The sequence below is a fragment of the Carcharodon carcharias genome, chromosome 14 (assembly GCF_017639515.1).
Source record: "Carcharodon carcharias isolate sCarCar2 chromosome 14, sCarCar2.pri, whole genome shotgun sequence".
Taxonomy (NCBI): Eukaryota; Metazoa; Chordata; class Chondrichthyes; order Lamniformes; family Lamnidae; genus Carcharodon; species Carcharodon carcharias.
Window position 1 is genome coordinate 44,420,660 of NC_054480.1, and position 19,098 is coordinate 44,439,757.

At 56.3% G+C, this 19,098-nt stretch overlaps 1 protein-coding gene across 8 annotated transcripts in view; it reads right to left on the minus strand.

The window, feature by feature from the left end:
• The window catches only part of rtel1 (regulator of telomere elongation helicase 1), a 149,453-nt gene that overhangs the window by 95,686 nt on the left and 34,669 nt on the right, over positions 1 to 19,098 (minus strand). For all 8 annotated transcript variants that reach the window (XM_041204951.1, XM_041204952.1, XM_041204953.1 and 5 more), the window contains 3 exons: positions 16,375 to 16,459; positions 14,631 to 14,696; positions 12,134 to 12,287 (listed from right to left, as the gene is read on the minus strand). In XM_041204951.1, coding sequence (XP_041060885.1) covers positions 12,134 to 12,287; positions 14,631 to 14,696; positions 16,375 to 16,459 — 305 coding nt within the window. The remainder of the gene's footprint in view (positions 1 to 12,133; positions 12,288 to 14,630; positions 14,697 to 16,374; positions 16,460 to 19,098) is intronic.

Sequence of the window (19,098 nt, forward strand, 5' to 3'; positions counted from 1 at the left end):
CCCACACACCCCCCAGCCCCCACACACACACACACAAAAACACCCCCCCTCGCCCCCACACACACCCCCCCCGCCTCCACACACACACACACCCCCCGCCCCCACACACACACACCCCCCCTCCCCCACACACACACACACCCCCCGCCTCCACACACACACACACCCCCCGCCTCCACACACACACACCCCCCCTCCCCCAAACACACACACACCCCCCCGCCCCCAAACACACACACACCCCCCCGCCCCCACACACACCCCCGCCCCCACACACACCCCCGCCCCCACACACACACACCCCCCAACACACACACACACCCCAGCCCCCACACACACACACCCCCCAACACACACACACCCCCCAGCCCCCACACACACACACAAAAACACGCCCCCTCGCCCCCACACACACACACACACACCCCCCAACACACACACACACCCCAGCCCCCACACACACACACCCCCCAACACACACACACCCCCCAGCCCCCACACACACACACACACAAAAACACGCCCCCTCGCCCCCACACACACCCCCCCCGCCTCCACACACACACACACCCCCCGCCTCCACACACACACACACCCCCCAGCCCCCACACACACACACAAAAACACGCCCCCTCGCCCCCACACACACACACACCCCCCGCCTCCACACACACACACACCCCCCGCCTCCACACACACACACCCCCCCTCCCCCAAACACACACACACCCCCCCGCCCCCAAACACACACACACCCCCCCGCCCCCACACACACCCCCGCCCCCACACACACACACCCCCCAACACACACACACACCCCAGCCCCCACACACACACACCCCCCAACACACACACACCCCCCAGCCCCCACACACACACACACACAAAAACACGCCCCCTCGCCCCCACACACACACACACACACCCCCCAACACACACACACACCCCAGCCCCCACACACACACACACACAAAAACACGCCCCCTCGCCCCCACACACACCCCCCCGCCTCCACACACACACACACCCCCCGCCCCCACACACACACACCCCCCCGCCCCCAAACACACACACACCCCCCCGCCCCCAAACACACACACACCCCCCCGCCCCCACACACCCCCCCGCCCCCCACACACCCCCCCGCCCCCACACACCCCCCCGCCCCCACACACACACACACAAAAACACGCCCCCTCGCCCCCACACACACCCCCCCCGCCTCCACACACACACCCCCCGCCCCCACACACACACACCCCCCCTCCCCCACACACACACACACCCCCCGCCTCCACACACACACACACACCCCCCGCCTCCACACACACACACCCCCCCTCCCCCAAACACACACACACCCCCCCGCCCCCAAACACACACACACCCCCCCGCCCCCACACACACACACCCCCCCCCCCCCCCCCCCCCCCCCCCCCCCCCCCCCCCCCCCCCCCCCCCCCGCACCCGCCCCACCGCACACCCCCACCCGGACACACACACACACCCCCCCGCCCCCACACACACACCCCCCCGCCCCCACACACACACACCACGCCCCCCGCCCCCATACACACTCCCCCGCCCCCACACACACCCCCCCCCGACCCACACACACACACCCCCGCCCCCACACACACACACCCCCGCCCCCACACACACACGCCCCCACACACACACACCCCCGCCCCCACACACACACACCCCCGCCCCCACACACACACACCCCCGCCCCCACACACACACACCCCCGCCACCCCACACACACACACACACACACACGCCCCCACACACACACACACACACACACACACACGCCCCCACACACACACACCCCCCGCCCCCGCCCCCACACACACACACACGCCCCCACACACACACACACCCCGCCCCCACACACACACACACACACACACGCCCCCACATACACACACACCCCCCGCCCCCACACACACACACCCCCCCGCCCCCATACACACACCCCCCCGCCCCCACACACACACCCCCCCGCCCCCACACACACACCCCCCCGCCCCCACACACACACACACACACACACACACGCCCCCACACACACACACACACACACACACACGCCCCCACACACACACACACACACACACACACGCCCCCACACACACACACACACACACACGCCCCCACACACACACACACACACACACGCCCCCACACAAACATACACCCCTGCCCCCACACACACCCCCGCCCCCACACACACACACCGCTCCCGCACCCCCCGCACACCCCCACCTGGACACACACACACACACCCCCCAGCCCCCACACACACACACACCCCCCAGCCCCCACACACACAAACCCCCCCGCCCCCACACACACACATCCCCCAGCCCCCACACACACACACCCCCCAGCCCCCACACACACACACCCCCCAGCCCCCACACACACACACCCCCCAGCCCCCACACACACACACCCCCCAGCCCCCACACACACACACACCGCCCCCCCCACACACACACTCACACACACCCCCCCCACACACACACACACACAAGCGCATACACCGGCCTCCCCCACACACACACGCATCCGCCCGCCCCCACACCAAAAACACACATCCGCCCTCACACAAACACACACATCCCCCTGCCCCCAACACACACACACACCCGCCCCCAACACACACACACACCCCCGCCCCCAACACACACACACACCCCCGCCCCCAACACACACACACACCCCCGCCCCCAACACACACACAACCCCCCCGCCCCCAACACACACACAACCCCCCCGCCCCCAACACACACACAACCCCCCCGCCCCCAACACACACACAACCCCCCCGCCCCCACACACACACAACCCCCCCGCCCCCACACACACACAACCCCCCCGCCCCCACACACACACAACCCCCCCGCCCCCACACAACACCCCCGCCCCCACACACACACAACCCCCCCGCCCCCACACACACACAACCCCCCCGCCCTCACACACACACAACCCCCCCGCCCTCACACACACACAACCCCCCCGCCCTCACACACACACAACCCCCCCGCCCTCACACACACACACCCCCCAGCCCCCACACACACACACCCCCCAGCCCCCACACACACACATCCCCCCAGCCCCCACACACACACACCCCCCAGCCCCCACACACACACACCCCCCAGCCCCCACACACACACACCCCCCAGCCCCCACACACACACACCCCCCAGCCCCCACACACACACACCCCCCAGCCCCCCCACACACACACCCCCCAGCCCCCACACACACACACCCCCCAGCCCCCACACACACACACCCCCCAGCCCCCACACACACACACCCCCCAGCCCCCACACACACACACCCCCCAGCCCCCACACACACACACCCCCCAGCCCCCACACACACACACCCCCCAGCCCCCACACACACACACCCCCCAGCCCCCACACACACACACCCCCCAGCCCACACACACACACACCCCCCAGCCCACACACACACACACCCCCCAGCCCACACACACACACACCCCCCAGCCCACACACACACACACCCCCCAGCCCACACACACACACACCCCCCAGCCCACACACACACACACCCCCCAGCCCACACACACACACACCCCCCAGCCCACACACACACACCCCCCCCAGCCCACACACACATACACCCTCCAGCCCACACACACACACACCCCCCAGCCCACACACACACACACCCCCCAGCCCACACACACACACACCCCCCAGCCCACACACACACACACCCCCCCCAGCCCACACACACACACACACACACCCCCCAGCCCCCACACACACACACACACACGCCCCCTCGCCCCCACACACACACACCCCAGCCCCCACACACACACACACACAAACACACGCCCCCTCGCCCCCACACACACACACCCCCGCCCCCACACACACACCCACCCGCCCCCACAAACACCCCCCGCCCCCACACACACACACCCCCACGCCCCCACACACACACACACCCCCCGCCTCCACACACACACACACCCCCCGCCTCCACACATACACACACCCCCCGCCTCCACACATACACACACCCCCCGCCTCCCCACACACACACCCCCACGCCCCCACACACACACACACCCCCCGCCTCCACACACACACACACCCCCCGCCTCCACACATACACACACCCCCCGCCTCCACACATACACACACCCCCCGCCTCCACACATACACACACCCCCCGCCTCCACATCCCCACACACACACCCCCCCGCCCCCACACACACACCCCCCGCCCCCACACACACACCCCCCCCGCCCCCACACACACACACACCCCTGCCCCCACACAAACACACACCCCCCAGCCCCCCCACACACACACCCCCAGCTCCCCCACACACACACACACCCCCCAGCCCCCACACACACACACACACCCCCCAGCCCCCACACACACCCTCCAGCCCCCACACACACACACACACACCCCCCAGCCCCCACACACACACCCCCCCCAGCCCCCACACACACATACACCCCCCCCAGCCCCCACACACACACACCCCCCCCGCCCCCACACACACACACACCCCCCCCAGCCCCCACACACACACACACACCCCCCAGCCCCCACACACACACACCCCCCGCCTCCACACACACACACACACACCCCCCCGCCCCCACACACACACCCCCCCGCCCCCCACACACACACCCCCCCGCCCCCACACACACACCCCCACGCCAGCCCCCACACAAACACACACACACCCCTGCCCCCACACAAACACACACACACCCCCGCCCCCACACACACACCCCCGCCCCGCCACACACACCCCCCACCCCCACACACACACACCCCTCCCGCCCCCCCCGCACACCCCCACCCGGACACACACACACACCCCCCCCACCCCCACACACACACGCCCCCCCTACCCCCACACACACACGCCCCAGCCCCCACACACACACACCCCCCAGCCCCCACACACACACACCCCCCCGCCCCCACACACACACACCCCCCCGCCCCCACACACACACCCCCCCGCCCCCACACACACACACCCCCCCGCCCCCACACACACACATCCCCCCGCCCCCACACACACACATCCCCCGCCCCCACACACACACATCCCCCCGCCCCCACACACACACACCCCCCCGCCCCCACACACACACATCCCCCCGCCCCCACACACACACCCCCCAGCCCCCACACACACACCTCCCCGCCCCCACACACACACACACACCCCCCCCCACACAAACACACACACACCCCCCCCCACACACACCCCCCACACACACACACACACCCCCGCCCCCACACACACACACCCCCCCCGCCCCCACACACACACACTCCCCAGCCCCCACACACACACACACACCCCCCAGCCCCCACACACACACATACACCCCCCAGCCCCCACACACCCCCCCAGCCCCCACACACACACACACACCCCCCCCAGCCCCCACACACACACACACCCCCCCCAGCCCCCACACACACACACACCCCCCCCAGCCCCCACACACACACACACCCCCCCCAGCCCCCACACACACACACACCCCCCCCAGCCCCCACACACACACACACCCCCCCCAGCCCCCACACACACACACACCCCCCCCAGCCCCCACACACACACACACCCCACAGCCCCCACACACACACACACACCCCCCAGCCCCCCCACACACACACACACCCCCCAGCCCCCACACACACACACACCCCCCAGCCCCCACACACACACACCCCCCAGCCCCCACACACACACACCCCCCATGCCCCCACACACACACACCCCCATGCCCCCACACACACACCCCCCCGCCCCCACACACACACCCCCCCCGCCCCCACACACACACCCCTGCCCCCACACACACACCCCTGCCCCCACACAAACACACACCCCCCAGCCCCCACACACACACACAAACACACGCCCCCTCGCCCCCACACACACACACCCCAGCCCCCCCACACACACACACAAACACACGCACCCTCGCCCCCACACACACACACACCCGCCCCCACACACACACACCCCCGCCCCCACACAAACACCCCCCCGCCCCCACACACACACCCCCACGCCCCCACACACACACACACCTCCCGCCTCCACACACACACACACCTCCCGCCTCCACACACACACATACCCCCCGCCTCCACACCCCCACACACACACCCCCCCGCCCCCACACACACACACCCCCGCCCCCACACACACACCCCCCCGCCCCCACACACACACCCCCCCGCCAGCCCCCACACACACACACACACCCCTGCCCCCACACAAACACACACCCCTGCCCCCACACAAACACCCACCCCTGCCCCCACACAAACACCCCCGCCCCGCCACACACAACCCCACCCCCACACACACACACCCCTCCCGCCCCCCCCCGCACACCCCCACCCGGACACACACACACACCCCCCCCACCCCCACACACACACGCCCCCCCTACCCCCACACACACACCCCCCAGCCCCCACACACACACACCCCCCAGCCCCCACACACACACACCCCCCCGCCCCCACACACACACACCCCCCCGCCCCCACACACACACATCCCCCCAGCCCCCACACACACACCCCCCAGCCCCCACACACACACCCCCCCGCCCCCACACACACACACAGCCCCCCCCCCCCACACACACACACACACCCCCCACACACACACACACACCCCCCCCCCACACACACACAAGCGCATACACCGGCCCCCCCCCACACACACACACACATCCCCCTGCCCCCACACACCCCCCCCGCCCCCAACACACACACACACCCCCGCCCCCACACACACACACCCCCCAGCCCCCACACACACACACCCCCCAGCCCCCACACACACACACACACACCCCCAGCCCCCCCACACACACACACACCCCCCAGCCCCCACACACACCCCCCAGCCCCCACACACACACACACACACCCCCCAGCCCCCACACACACACACACCCCCCCCAGCCCCCACACACACACACACCCCCCCCAGCCCCCACACACACACACACCCCCCCCAGCCCCCACACACACACACCCCCCCAAGCCCCCACACACACACACACACCCCCCCCAGCCCCCACACACACACACACACACCCCCCAGCCCCCACACACACACACACACCCCCCAGCCCCCACACACACACACACACCCCCCAGCCCCCACACACACACCCCCCAGCCCCCACACACACACACACACCCCCCAGCCCCACACACACACACACACACCCCCCCAGCCCCCACACACACACACACACACACCCCAGCCCCCACACACACACACACACCCCCCAGCCCCACACACACACACACACCCCCCAGCCCCCCCACACACACACACACACACACCCCCCCCAGCCCCCCCACACACACACACCCCCCCCAGGCCCCCCACACACACACACACACACACCCCCCCCAGCCCCCACACACACACACACACCCCCCAGCCCCCACACACACACACACCCCCCCCAGCCCCCCCACACACACACACCCCCCCCAGGCCCCCCACACACACACACAGCCCCCAGGCCCCACACACACACACACACACCCCAGGCCCCACACACACACACACACCCCAGGCCCCACACACACACACACCACCAGGCCCCACACACACACACACACACCCCAGCCCCCACACACACACACACACCCCAGCCCCCACACACACACACACCCCCCCAGCCCCCACACACACACACACCCCCCAGCCCCCACACACACACACACCCCCCCAGACCCCACACACACACACCCCCCAGACCCCACACACACACCCCCCCCAGACCCCACACACACACACCCCCCAGACCCCACACACACACCCCCCCCAGACCCCACACACACACCCCCCCCAGACCCCACACACACACCCCCCCCAGACCCCACACACACACCCCCCCCAGCCCCCACACACACACCCCCCCCAGCCCCCACACACACACCCCCCCCAGCCCCCACACACACACCCCCCCAGCCCCCACACACACACCCCCCCCAGCCCCCACACACACACCCCCCCCAGCCCCCACACACACACCCCCCCCAGCCCCCACACACACACCCCCCCCAGCCCCCACACACACACCCCCCCAGCCCCCACACACACACCCCCCCAGCCCCCACACACACACATCCCCCAGCCCCCACACACACACCCCCCCAGCCCCCACACACACACATCCCCCAGCCCCCACACACACACATCCCCCAGCCCCCACACACACACATCCCCCAGCCCCCACACACACACATCCCCCAGCCCCCACACACACACATCCCCCAGCCCCCACACAAACACACACCCCCCAGCCCACACACACACACACACCCCTGCCCCCACACAAACACACACCCCTGCCCGCACACAAACACACACCCCTGCCCCCACACAAACACACACCCCTGCCCCCACACAAACACACACCCCTGCCCCCACACAAACACACACCCCTGCCCCCACACAAACACACACCCCTGCCCCCACACAAACACACACCCCTGCCCCCACACAAACACACACCCCCGCCCCCCCCCCACACACACCCCCCACCCCCACACACACACACACACTCCCGCCCCCCCCCACCCCCACACACACCCCTCCCGCACCCCCCGCACACCCCCACCCGGACACACACACACACACACACACCCCCGCCCCCCCCCCCCCCTCACACACACATACACACACACACACACACACCCTCCCACACACCCCCACACACACACCCCCCTGCCCACACACACACACACCCCCACCCGCCCCCACACACCCCCACACACACCCCCCGCCCCCACACACAACCCCGCCCCCACACACCCCCCCGCGCCCACTCACACACCCCCCCGCCCCCACACCCCCACACACACACCCCCCCGCCCCCACACACACGCCCCCCCCACCCCCACACACACACACCCCTGCCCCCACACAAACACACACCCCTGCCCCCACACACACACCCCCGCCCCCCCACACACACACACACCCCAGCCCCCACACACACACACACCCCTGCCCCCACACAAACACACACCCCTGCCCCCACACAAACACACACCCCCGCCCCCCCACACACACACACACTCCCGCCCCCCCGCCCCCACACACACACACCCCTCCCGCCCCCCACGCACACCCCCACCCGGACACACACACACACCCACACCCCCGCACCCCCCCCACACACACATACACACATGCACACACCCCCCCACTCCCCCACACACCCCCGCACCCCCCCACACACACCCCCCCGCCCCCACACCCCCCCCCGCCCCCACACACCCCCCCCCCCGCCCCCACACACACACACACCCCCCCGCCCCCACATAAACACACACCCCCCGCCCCCACACACACACACACCCCCCCGCCCCCACACACACACACCCCCGCCCCCACACACACACACCCCCGCCCCCACACACACACCCCCGCCCCCACACACACACCCCCGCCCCCACACACACACCCCCCCGCCCCCACACACACACACCCCCCCGCCCCCACACACACACACACCTGCCCCCACACACACACACACCCGCCCCCACACACACACACACCCCCGCCCCCACACACACACACACCCCCGCCCCCACACACACACACACCTGCCCCCACACAAACAGACACCCCTGCCCCCACACAAACACACACCCCTGCCCCCACACAAACACACACCCCTGCCCCCACACAAACACACACCCCTGCCCCCACACAAACACACACCCCTGCCCCCACACAAACACACACCCCTGCCCCCACACAAACACACACCCCTGCCCCCACACAAACACACACCCCTGCCCCCACACAAACACACACCCCTGCCCCCACACACACCCCCGACCCCACACACACACACACACACTCCCGCCCCCCCCACCCCCACACACACACACCCCTCCCCACCCCCCGCACACCCCCACCCGGACACACACACACCCCCGCACCCCCCCCCCCTCACACACACATACACACACACCCTCCCACACACCCCCACACACACACCCCCCTGCCCACACACACCCCCACCCGCCCCCACACACCCCCACACACCCCCCGCCCCCACACACACACCCCCGCCCCCACACACACACACACACCCCCGCCCCCCCACACCCACACACCCCCGCCCCCACACACACACACACCCCTGCCCCCACACAAACACACACCCCAGCCCCCACACACACACCCCCGCCCTCCCACACACACACACACTCCCGCCCCCCCGCCCCCACACACACACACCCACCCCTGCCCCCCCACACACACACACCCGCCCCCACCCACACACACACACACACCCGCCCCCACCCACATACACACACACCCGCCCCCATCCCCACACACACAAACACCCGCCCCCACACACACACAGCCGCGCCCCCACACACACACACACCCCTGGCCTCAACGGGAATGAGCGACTCACAAGAAGTCTGTTTGCTTTTGGGGGGCTGGCAAAAGGGGTTACTTTTGCTCCACTAGAAACACGGAGCATTAGAAATGCTCTGCATGTCTGTCGCTGTCTATGCAGACAAAAACAGAGGTCAGTGAGCCTTTGTCAGAACTAGTGCAGATTGTGGGCCTGAAACATTGGACAGGATTTTTCAGTCGGCGTTTGGGGACACGCCAATGTGTAAAATGACGCGCAATGATGTCAGACATGTGTCCCGGCGTCATCGCGTTGTCTCATTTGGCGGGCACACACCAGAGTCGGTTGCGCACCTACCGATATGTAAACGGCCTATTAAGGCCATTAAGGAAGGGAATTGTTAACGCAGCTCATCCAACCTTAAGGTTAACAGGCAGGTGAAAAGGCCAAGTGGCCTTCACGTTTTTTTAGGAAATCTCATCATGAGCAGGATCCATCTCATGAGACACAGTTACATGAGGAGACATGTTTAATTACACTTTTAAACTATTTATTTAATAATTTCAGTAGCGATTCAATCTACTTGAGGCAGCTCAGTGCTGAGCGCTACGGCTCACATCTTACACTGCGTGGGCCTTAATTGGCCCGCCCACGTATAATGGTGGCGTGGAGCCGATCATAGGTGGGCCCGCTCCCGCTGTGCCAGTCGCCTGAAAATTTCAGGCCATTGACTCTGTTTCTCTCTCCACAGACGCTGCCTGGCCTGTTGCGTATTTACAGGATTTTCTGTTTTATTTCAGATTTCCAGAAGCTGCACTAATTTTTCTCCTGTTATATGCTCCATGCTTGGCATTTGTAAGTGTAGTTCATTTCAATTTAAAATAAGAAAATATGTATCATTCAATACAATGTAATTTTTCTGTTAACAAAGCCCACTTTGTGTATATAGAAATAGCACATTATTGCAGGTGAATTGGTTGGTGCTAACTTACTAGAAGATTTTAGCATTTTTAAACTCGGTAGTGAAACCAGGAGCCATGCACCAAAAGAATATGTCACTGTTAGTTCAAGATATTCTCATTTGTAGATAGGATTGTTGTTCATGGTGCTTGAGGTTCAAGTCTTTTGGACACTGCTCTCCAGATATTGCAAAGGGCCAGGACCTTGAGCTGGTTACATAATATGAATGACCAAGATATGGATAACTGTCTGACAAAGCTGTGGCTGTAAAGTGTATCATACTGAAACCTGACTGTGGCTATAGTTCCCAATTTTGGGCACCCAAAAGATGTGAGGGGAAGGCTTAAAGAGGTTGGGGGGGGATAATAGGCCCAGAAACAGGAGAAGCACCAGGGCCCATGATTTCACTCCTTGGCCCTGGCTGTACTGTCATTCGTTTTCTAACTGACAGTTACAGGAAAAGCAGTGCACAGCAACAGAAATGATCTCCTGTTCATCCTATATCAGATGAGTAACAAGGTACAGCACGAAAGGAAAAAGAAATGGAAAAATGTGGTACACAAAAATTGAAGATGTAGTCAATAATTCTTGATCACAATTATGAAAATTCCTCAATTCTTGTCAATAAGGTCTGAGATTCATACAAGTCCATTTACAGGCATTCTTACAAGCACTTGAAAAATTAATGAACAAACCTGAATTGAATGATTCAAAATTGATATCTGTATTGTTTTCGTTGTGCTTAACCGTCTTTGCTTCATTCTCTAAGACCTGATTAACAGCATCAATCCCAGAGGCAAGGTCGTAAGGAGTAAGGTCAAATGAAGCAGACTCTTCACACATCTTTTCCTATGATTAAGGAACGAGGCAAGTTTAACTTTTCCTAACCCCATGAGTATCACACAACCTTTTATTCAGTACAAACTATGCAACTTAATTGCAGAGTTCACACTTGGATTTTGACTTGGATCGTTATGATGAACTACAGCCCAAATTCACTGCTTATGTCCACTTTAGTATGCCACACAAAATTGATAAGTTGAATCTTGCATTCATCATATATAAAAGTTTAACACATCTTAAACTCATACTAAGAAATGAAAGAAAGAGGGTGAAGGGAAAGAGACCAAGTCAGGAAGGGAAAAGAGCAAGACAGAAGTTCCTGAATTCCCAATAATTATGAAATTGGCGAAACCTAACAATAAATTTTCAGAACATTAAATATTTGTATTGTTAATTGTAGCAATTGATCAATGCCAATTATTAATTGATCAATCACTGGCAAAGTATACAATTTAAGAAATTCAGGGGCTGTGGTAATTTTGAAATTACAAGTACTTGTATGTTAATTTATCTAACTTCAGGTTATAAGCAATTATCACTTTGTGGATATGGCTTCTACCCCGCCAGAGTTGAACCCCTAATTAAGATCACGAAATACAACCTTTGCAACTGTGAACATGATGTATTTTACCTCCCTGCAGCCTCTGTGAAGTTGCCCACACCATCACACACTAACACTTACAGAATCTTCTCCAGCTTCAATGGCCTCCTCTGTGGCACTGCCAAGTGCAAGAGCTGCCGACCTCTGATTGGTGGGCAGGAAGTCATTTCCTGGAGTCCTCAGTCTGGAAGAAGGCCCACCACTGTCCACTTAACTGCCTGATGGGCATAAGGTACGGCAGAGTCAGCGTGGGTGTCTTGCTGCTTTTTCAGACAGCAAATGAGACACCTGCCGAGAACAGAAGATTCCGCCCTTTGTATGCACTCAAATAACTATCCAATCAATGCCTTCCACCTAACAACTTCAGTTGGTACAATTAACAATCCTAACTCAGTATCACTCATCATTAATTTAGAGGCTTTGGGGGACAATGTAAGTAAAGTTCTCATCTTTGTGATAATTTCCTTCTTGGCTTTGCTCCTTCCCATATATGTAACCTCCTCTAATCATACAGACATCCAGAATTCTCCTTATCTGACTCTGACATCATGCATCTCCTCCAACTTTGCCCCACGATAGGCACTCCCCAAACCGCTATGGTTCTCCTTAAAACTCATCTCCCTGACCAAGCTTTTGGGCACCTCTCCAAATAACTCAATTTCTGTCTGATTACAACTCTTGTGATCACAGAAGGCTTTAAAACTAACAATTCCCCTCAACTTGCCCTGATATTTCATCAGATAAATTGCACTTAGTGTGGCACTAAACTTTAGAAACCAAGAAAATCTCAGATATAGTTCATGTTTGGTGCCATCAGCTGATCCTAGCTGAGACTGCAATGAAGCAGGACAAGTATTCCCAGTTTATGCACCAACAAAGAGGAATAGGATTAAAGTAAAAAGCTTCCCTTCTCTTGATTTGCTCTCCAGAAACTAATGCTCAAAATGCAATAGATAAGGACAGAAGCTGGGTCAACTATAGGCTCCCAACATCAAATAGTTCTGCAAGCTGACCAAGCTCACATGAGAAAAAACAGACACCAAACTGATGGAGGGGGAGCAGGTAGCTTTAAACAGAAGGGTATAGGATAAAATCCGGAACATGAGACGGTTCACCCTTTCCTTTTTGCCTCGATTTGTGATTGGGGCAATGCAGCTGGAGATACTACGTTCTGGAATTCAGTCCCCATCCGCATTCTCCCACCCCACCACCTCCCAAACCTCTGCCCCTCTCCAACTCTCTCTTTGTCTTTAAGGCACTCTTTAAAATTCATTTCTTTGACCAAGCTTTTGGTTGCCTGTTCTAATATCGCCTTTTATGGCTTGTTCTCAAATTTTGCTTGGTGTTCCTGTTGAGTGTCTTGGGATGTTTTGCTTTGTTAAATTTGGTATATAAAAGTGCAAGTTGTTAAAATAAAAGTTAAGTTAAATAAAAGTTAAAATAACTTAAGTGAAAAAATACATTTATGAGCCAGTTATTCATAGAAAGTAAAAAAGTGGAGTTTTTTTCTTACAAAAGCAAGAATTCCCTAGTCTGCTACCTACCTTGAATGTGAATTTAGAAACTGTTAAATAGACAACCCCTTCAGTGTATTTTACAATCCTAGTAAGACTGATCAATTTCAAATGACTACATTTCATGTAAAACTTAATTTAGATACATTTAGCCATTTTAAAATTGCAAATATTAACACAAGCTTTTAAGACCTAGTACCATACCAAACAATTTTATAGCCATAAAATACTTACCACATTGTGCGCTTCATCAAAAATAACAATAGTGCCACGTAGGTCTATATTGTGCGTTTTGCGACTCTAGGGGAAAAATATAGTCAGTTAAATAGAAAATTAAGCCTTAAATAAATTCCTTAATAAATAGTTGATACATAACAAGCTAGCAGCAAAAATTTTCAATGATCAGATTGAACTGCAATCTTGTTTTAAGTGTCTGCGTGAAAGACAAATTTATCTAACACTAGGCTTTGATTCAGGATAACAACAGATGTTTTAATATCAGTGAAGGTGAATGGTATTCTGTAATTAAATTTAAGTATAATAAACTCATGCACACCAAAGTAGCATATATTGGGATGTCAATTTATTATCACTGAAGTTCTTCTGTAGGCTATAACAGGAATAAGGATAAGAAAATATATTTATTGCAAAACGATGTGTTACACTACTGGTTATTACAAAGTCTGACCATATTCTGTAGTGTTTCCTAGCAATGTGATTACAATAGTAAATCTATGTACAACAACTGACATTTATATGGTGCCTTTAACAGTAGGAAATGCCCCAAGGAACTTCACAGGAGCATTATAAACAAAACTTGACACCAAGACACATAAGGAGATATTAGGCCAGATGACAAAAGCTTGGTCACAGAGGTGGGTTCAAGGAGTGTCTTAAAGCAAAAAAAGCGAATTAGAGGAGCAAGGTGGTATAGGGAGGGTATTCCAGGGCTTGGGGACAAAGAAACTGAAGGCACAGTCACCAATGGTGAAGCAATTAAAATCAGGGATGCTCAAGAGGCCCGAATTAGAGCAGTGCAGATACCTTGAGAGCTGTGGGGCTTCAGAAGATTACAGAGGATAGGGAGGGTTGAGGCCATGGAGGGATTTGAAAACAAGGCTGGGCATTTTAAAAGCAGGATGTTGCTTGACCGGGAGCCAATGTAGGTCAGCAAGCACAGAGGTGATAGGGAGTGGACTTGCAGTGAGTCAAGACATGGACAGAGTTTTAGATGACCTCAAGTTTACAGAGACTAGAATATAGGAGATCAGCCTGCAATGTGTTGGAATTGTCAAATCTAGAGGTAATGGAGGCATGAATGAGGATAAGCAGTAGATAAGCTGTGACGGGGTCAAATCGGGCAATGTTATGGGGATGGAAATAGGCTGTCTTAATGATGGTATGAATATGCTGCTGGAAGCTGTGTCTCTGGGTCAAATGTGACACCAAGGTTGAGAACAGACTAGTTTAATCTCAGACTGTTGCCAGGGAGGGGGATGGAGTTGGATGGAGTTAGTAGCTAGGGAACGGAGTTTGGAGCAGGAACTGAAAACAGTGGCTTCAGTTTTCCCCCCAAGATTTAAATGGAGGAAATCTCTGCATTCAGTACTGGCTATCGGATATGCAGTCTTATAATTTAGCAACAGTGGAGGAGTCAAGAGAGGTGAGGTAGAGGTGGGTGTCATCAGTATACATCTGAAAACTAATAGCGTTATTTCTGAGATATATATATATATATAAAAATATTGGGTAAGGTGGTCCCAGAGACAAAAGAAAGATTCAATTTTTAATCTATCAAACCCAATAGAAAATATGATCCCATACCTTTCCTTATGTAAAACAGGTGACATTTTTCGTTACTTCAGAAACATTCAAAATAATTCAGAATCTATGAGCTTCTAATGTATTAAAACACTGTGGCATGGTAACCATGGCAAAAGATAAAGGAGTTAAGTAAAGCTAATGTTTTTGAACATACCTTCGGATCAAGTAAATAGTTGTACGGCATGAAGATTATTTCAGCATTCTGCTTCAGAGCACGAGATAAATAATAAGGACAAACCCTATTCAAAAAAAAGTATCAAGTGAGATTAACGTACTTGTTCAGTGAAGAAATTCAAATTATGTAGGAATGTACTTGACACTTCAAGCACATTTATAAATAGCCTTAAAAGTCAAAATGTTATACCCTGTATACCATCACTTTTCTGATTCTAGAAAGACAAACTTGCCAGAATACATTATAATAGTTAACTCAGTTTTTCCTCAAAAATGCATTCTGAAGGTTCAAAAATTTGGTAATATGACATTCAATGTGCCTGAAGTTCAAATAATGTCTTGCACTGGAGTTTAGAATTGTGTCCATTATCCCAGTATTCTTCTCGTCTGGCAATTATTAATTACAGATTATTAAGGGTCTAACCATTATGCTTTCAGGCTTGACATCTTAATGTTCTGAAAACTGAGTTTTGAATTTGAGAAAAGCTTCCAACGCATGTCATTTACATTATCACAATGTCTAAGCATTAAACACATGGCCAATTACTTCAGCAACCACCTACATTTGTAAATTTATTGGCGAGTATCAGTCACTTGCAATAATATTAAAATATGCTAACATGAACATCTCGTTTCAATTAAAATTTATAACCCTTGTACTTTAATGGCACATTAGCACTGTAAATAGCTTCAGTTACATTGGATAGTCCTGCACATATATAAACTCATTCACCGCAACATTCAGACGTTGCTTGTGAGGAGAGAGCATCTGGTTATTTGAGGATGGTAGGAATCTGCAACTCACTGCCTAAAAGGGTGGTAGAGGCAGAAACCCTCATAACATTTAAGAAGTACTTGTTTGACTGGTGCAGACTTGATGGGCCAAAGGGCCTTTTTCTGTGCTGTAGACCTCTATGACTCTATAAGATGGTTTCAAATAAAACATAACTAGACTAGAAGATTTCAGTTGAACAAAGTACTTATGATTCTTCGCCGTACTGCATTTATACATTTACGAATTTCAAGTAGTGCCTTTTCAAAAGCATACTAAACACTATTCCCTACTGCTGTGCTTCTTAAAGCCATTGTACCTATCCCCTCCTTCCCACTCTATTTTTACTAATCTGATTTATTAAGTATTCTGGGATGTTTTCAATGCTAAGAGTGTTAGATAAATGTAAGTCGTTCGCCTTGCTCTTATAAACTATTTTATTTACCCAAAGCTACCTGCAATGATTTGGAAAAATGCGAAAAAGATGCTGAAAGCCAATGCATTTCCTTTGTTAATCAACGTTCAAACTCTTTTTAAACTTAATTTAATTCCAACAGGAATCCAAGAATAAGCACTAAAAGTAAGTCTTCAGTTGTTGAGAACAAAAACATTTGCTGCTTGTCTCAAAATTCTCCTTTGGGTGTGTGGGGGGTGGGGATGGGACAGAAGAAAAAAGTCAAATATCCAACATCAATTTACAATATACAATGTGAAGTAAAGCCAAACAAAAACTAAAACATGTTTCTGAAATCATGGCAATCTCCTCCTTCAGCCAGCTGGAATCTGGTTCTATCCTTGTCTAACTATCCCCTGCAATAGCTTCTCTTCCCGCTCCTGCATCATTACTTCTGGTGTGCCTGTAAGATCTATCCTTGGCCATCTTCTATGATGCGTCTCCTACCTGCTGGTGAGACCGAAAAACCTCTTCAAATTCCATATGTACGCTGACGACACCCAGCTCTACCTCCCAACTCGATCTCCTTTGATTTCTCCACTGTCTCTGAATGGTCAGATTGCCTGCAGATGTCCAGTACCAGAGGAACAAAATTATACTCCCTTCCCAATGGGAAGGCCAAAGCCACTATCTTTGGGTCCTGCCATAAACTTCGCTCCGTGGCTACTTCCAGCCCTCGACAGGCCAATGTCTGAGGCTGAACAAGATTGCTTGAAACCTGTGTGTCTTATTTGGCCCGGAGATGATCATTCAAACCCATATACACTCCATCACGAAGGCCAGCTATTTCTAGTTCTAGAATGTCATCACCTACATTCCCACTTCAGTTCAATTAGTGCTGAAATCCTTATCATGAGACACTTCCAAGTTTTTTTAATCCATTCATTCGATGTGGGCATTGCTGGCTAGGCCAACATTTAATGCCCATCCTTAATGGCCCTCGAGAAGGAAGTAGTGAGCTGCCTTCTAAAACCACTGCAGTCCATTTGGTGTAGGCACACTCACAGTGCTGTTAGGGAGGGAGTTCCATGATTTTGATCCAGCGACAGTGAAGGAACGACAATATATTTCCAAGTCAGGAGGGTGAGGCACTTGGAGGGGAACTTCCAGGTGGTGGTGTTCCCATGTGTCTGCTGCCGTTGTCCTTCTAGATGGTCGCCGTCAGGGGTTTGGAAGGTGCTAAGGAGCCTTGGTGAGTTACTGCAGTGCTTCTTGTAGATGGTACACCCTGCTGCCAATGTGCATTGGCGGTGGAGGGAGTGAATGATTGTAGATGGTGTGCCAATTAAGCGGGCTGCTTTGTCCTGGATGGTGTCAAGCTTCTTGAGTGTTGTTGGAGCTGCAGTCACCTAAGCAAGTGGAGAGTATTCCATCACACTCCTGACTAGTGCTTTGTAGATGGTGGGCAAGCTTTGAGGAGTTAGGAGGTGAGTTATTTGCCACAGGATTCCTAGCCTCTGACCTACTCTTGTAGCCAT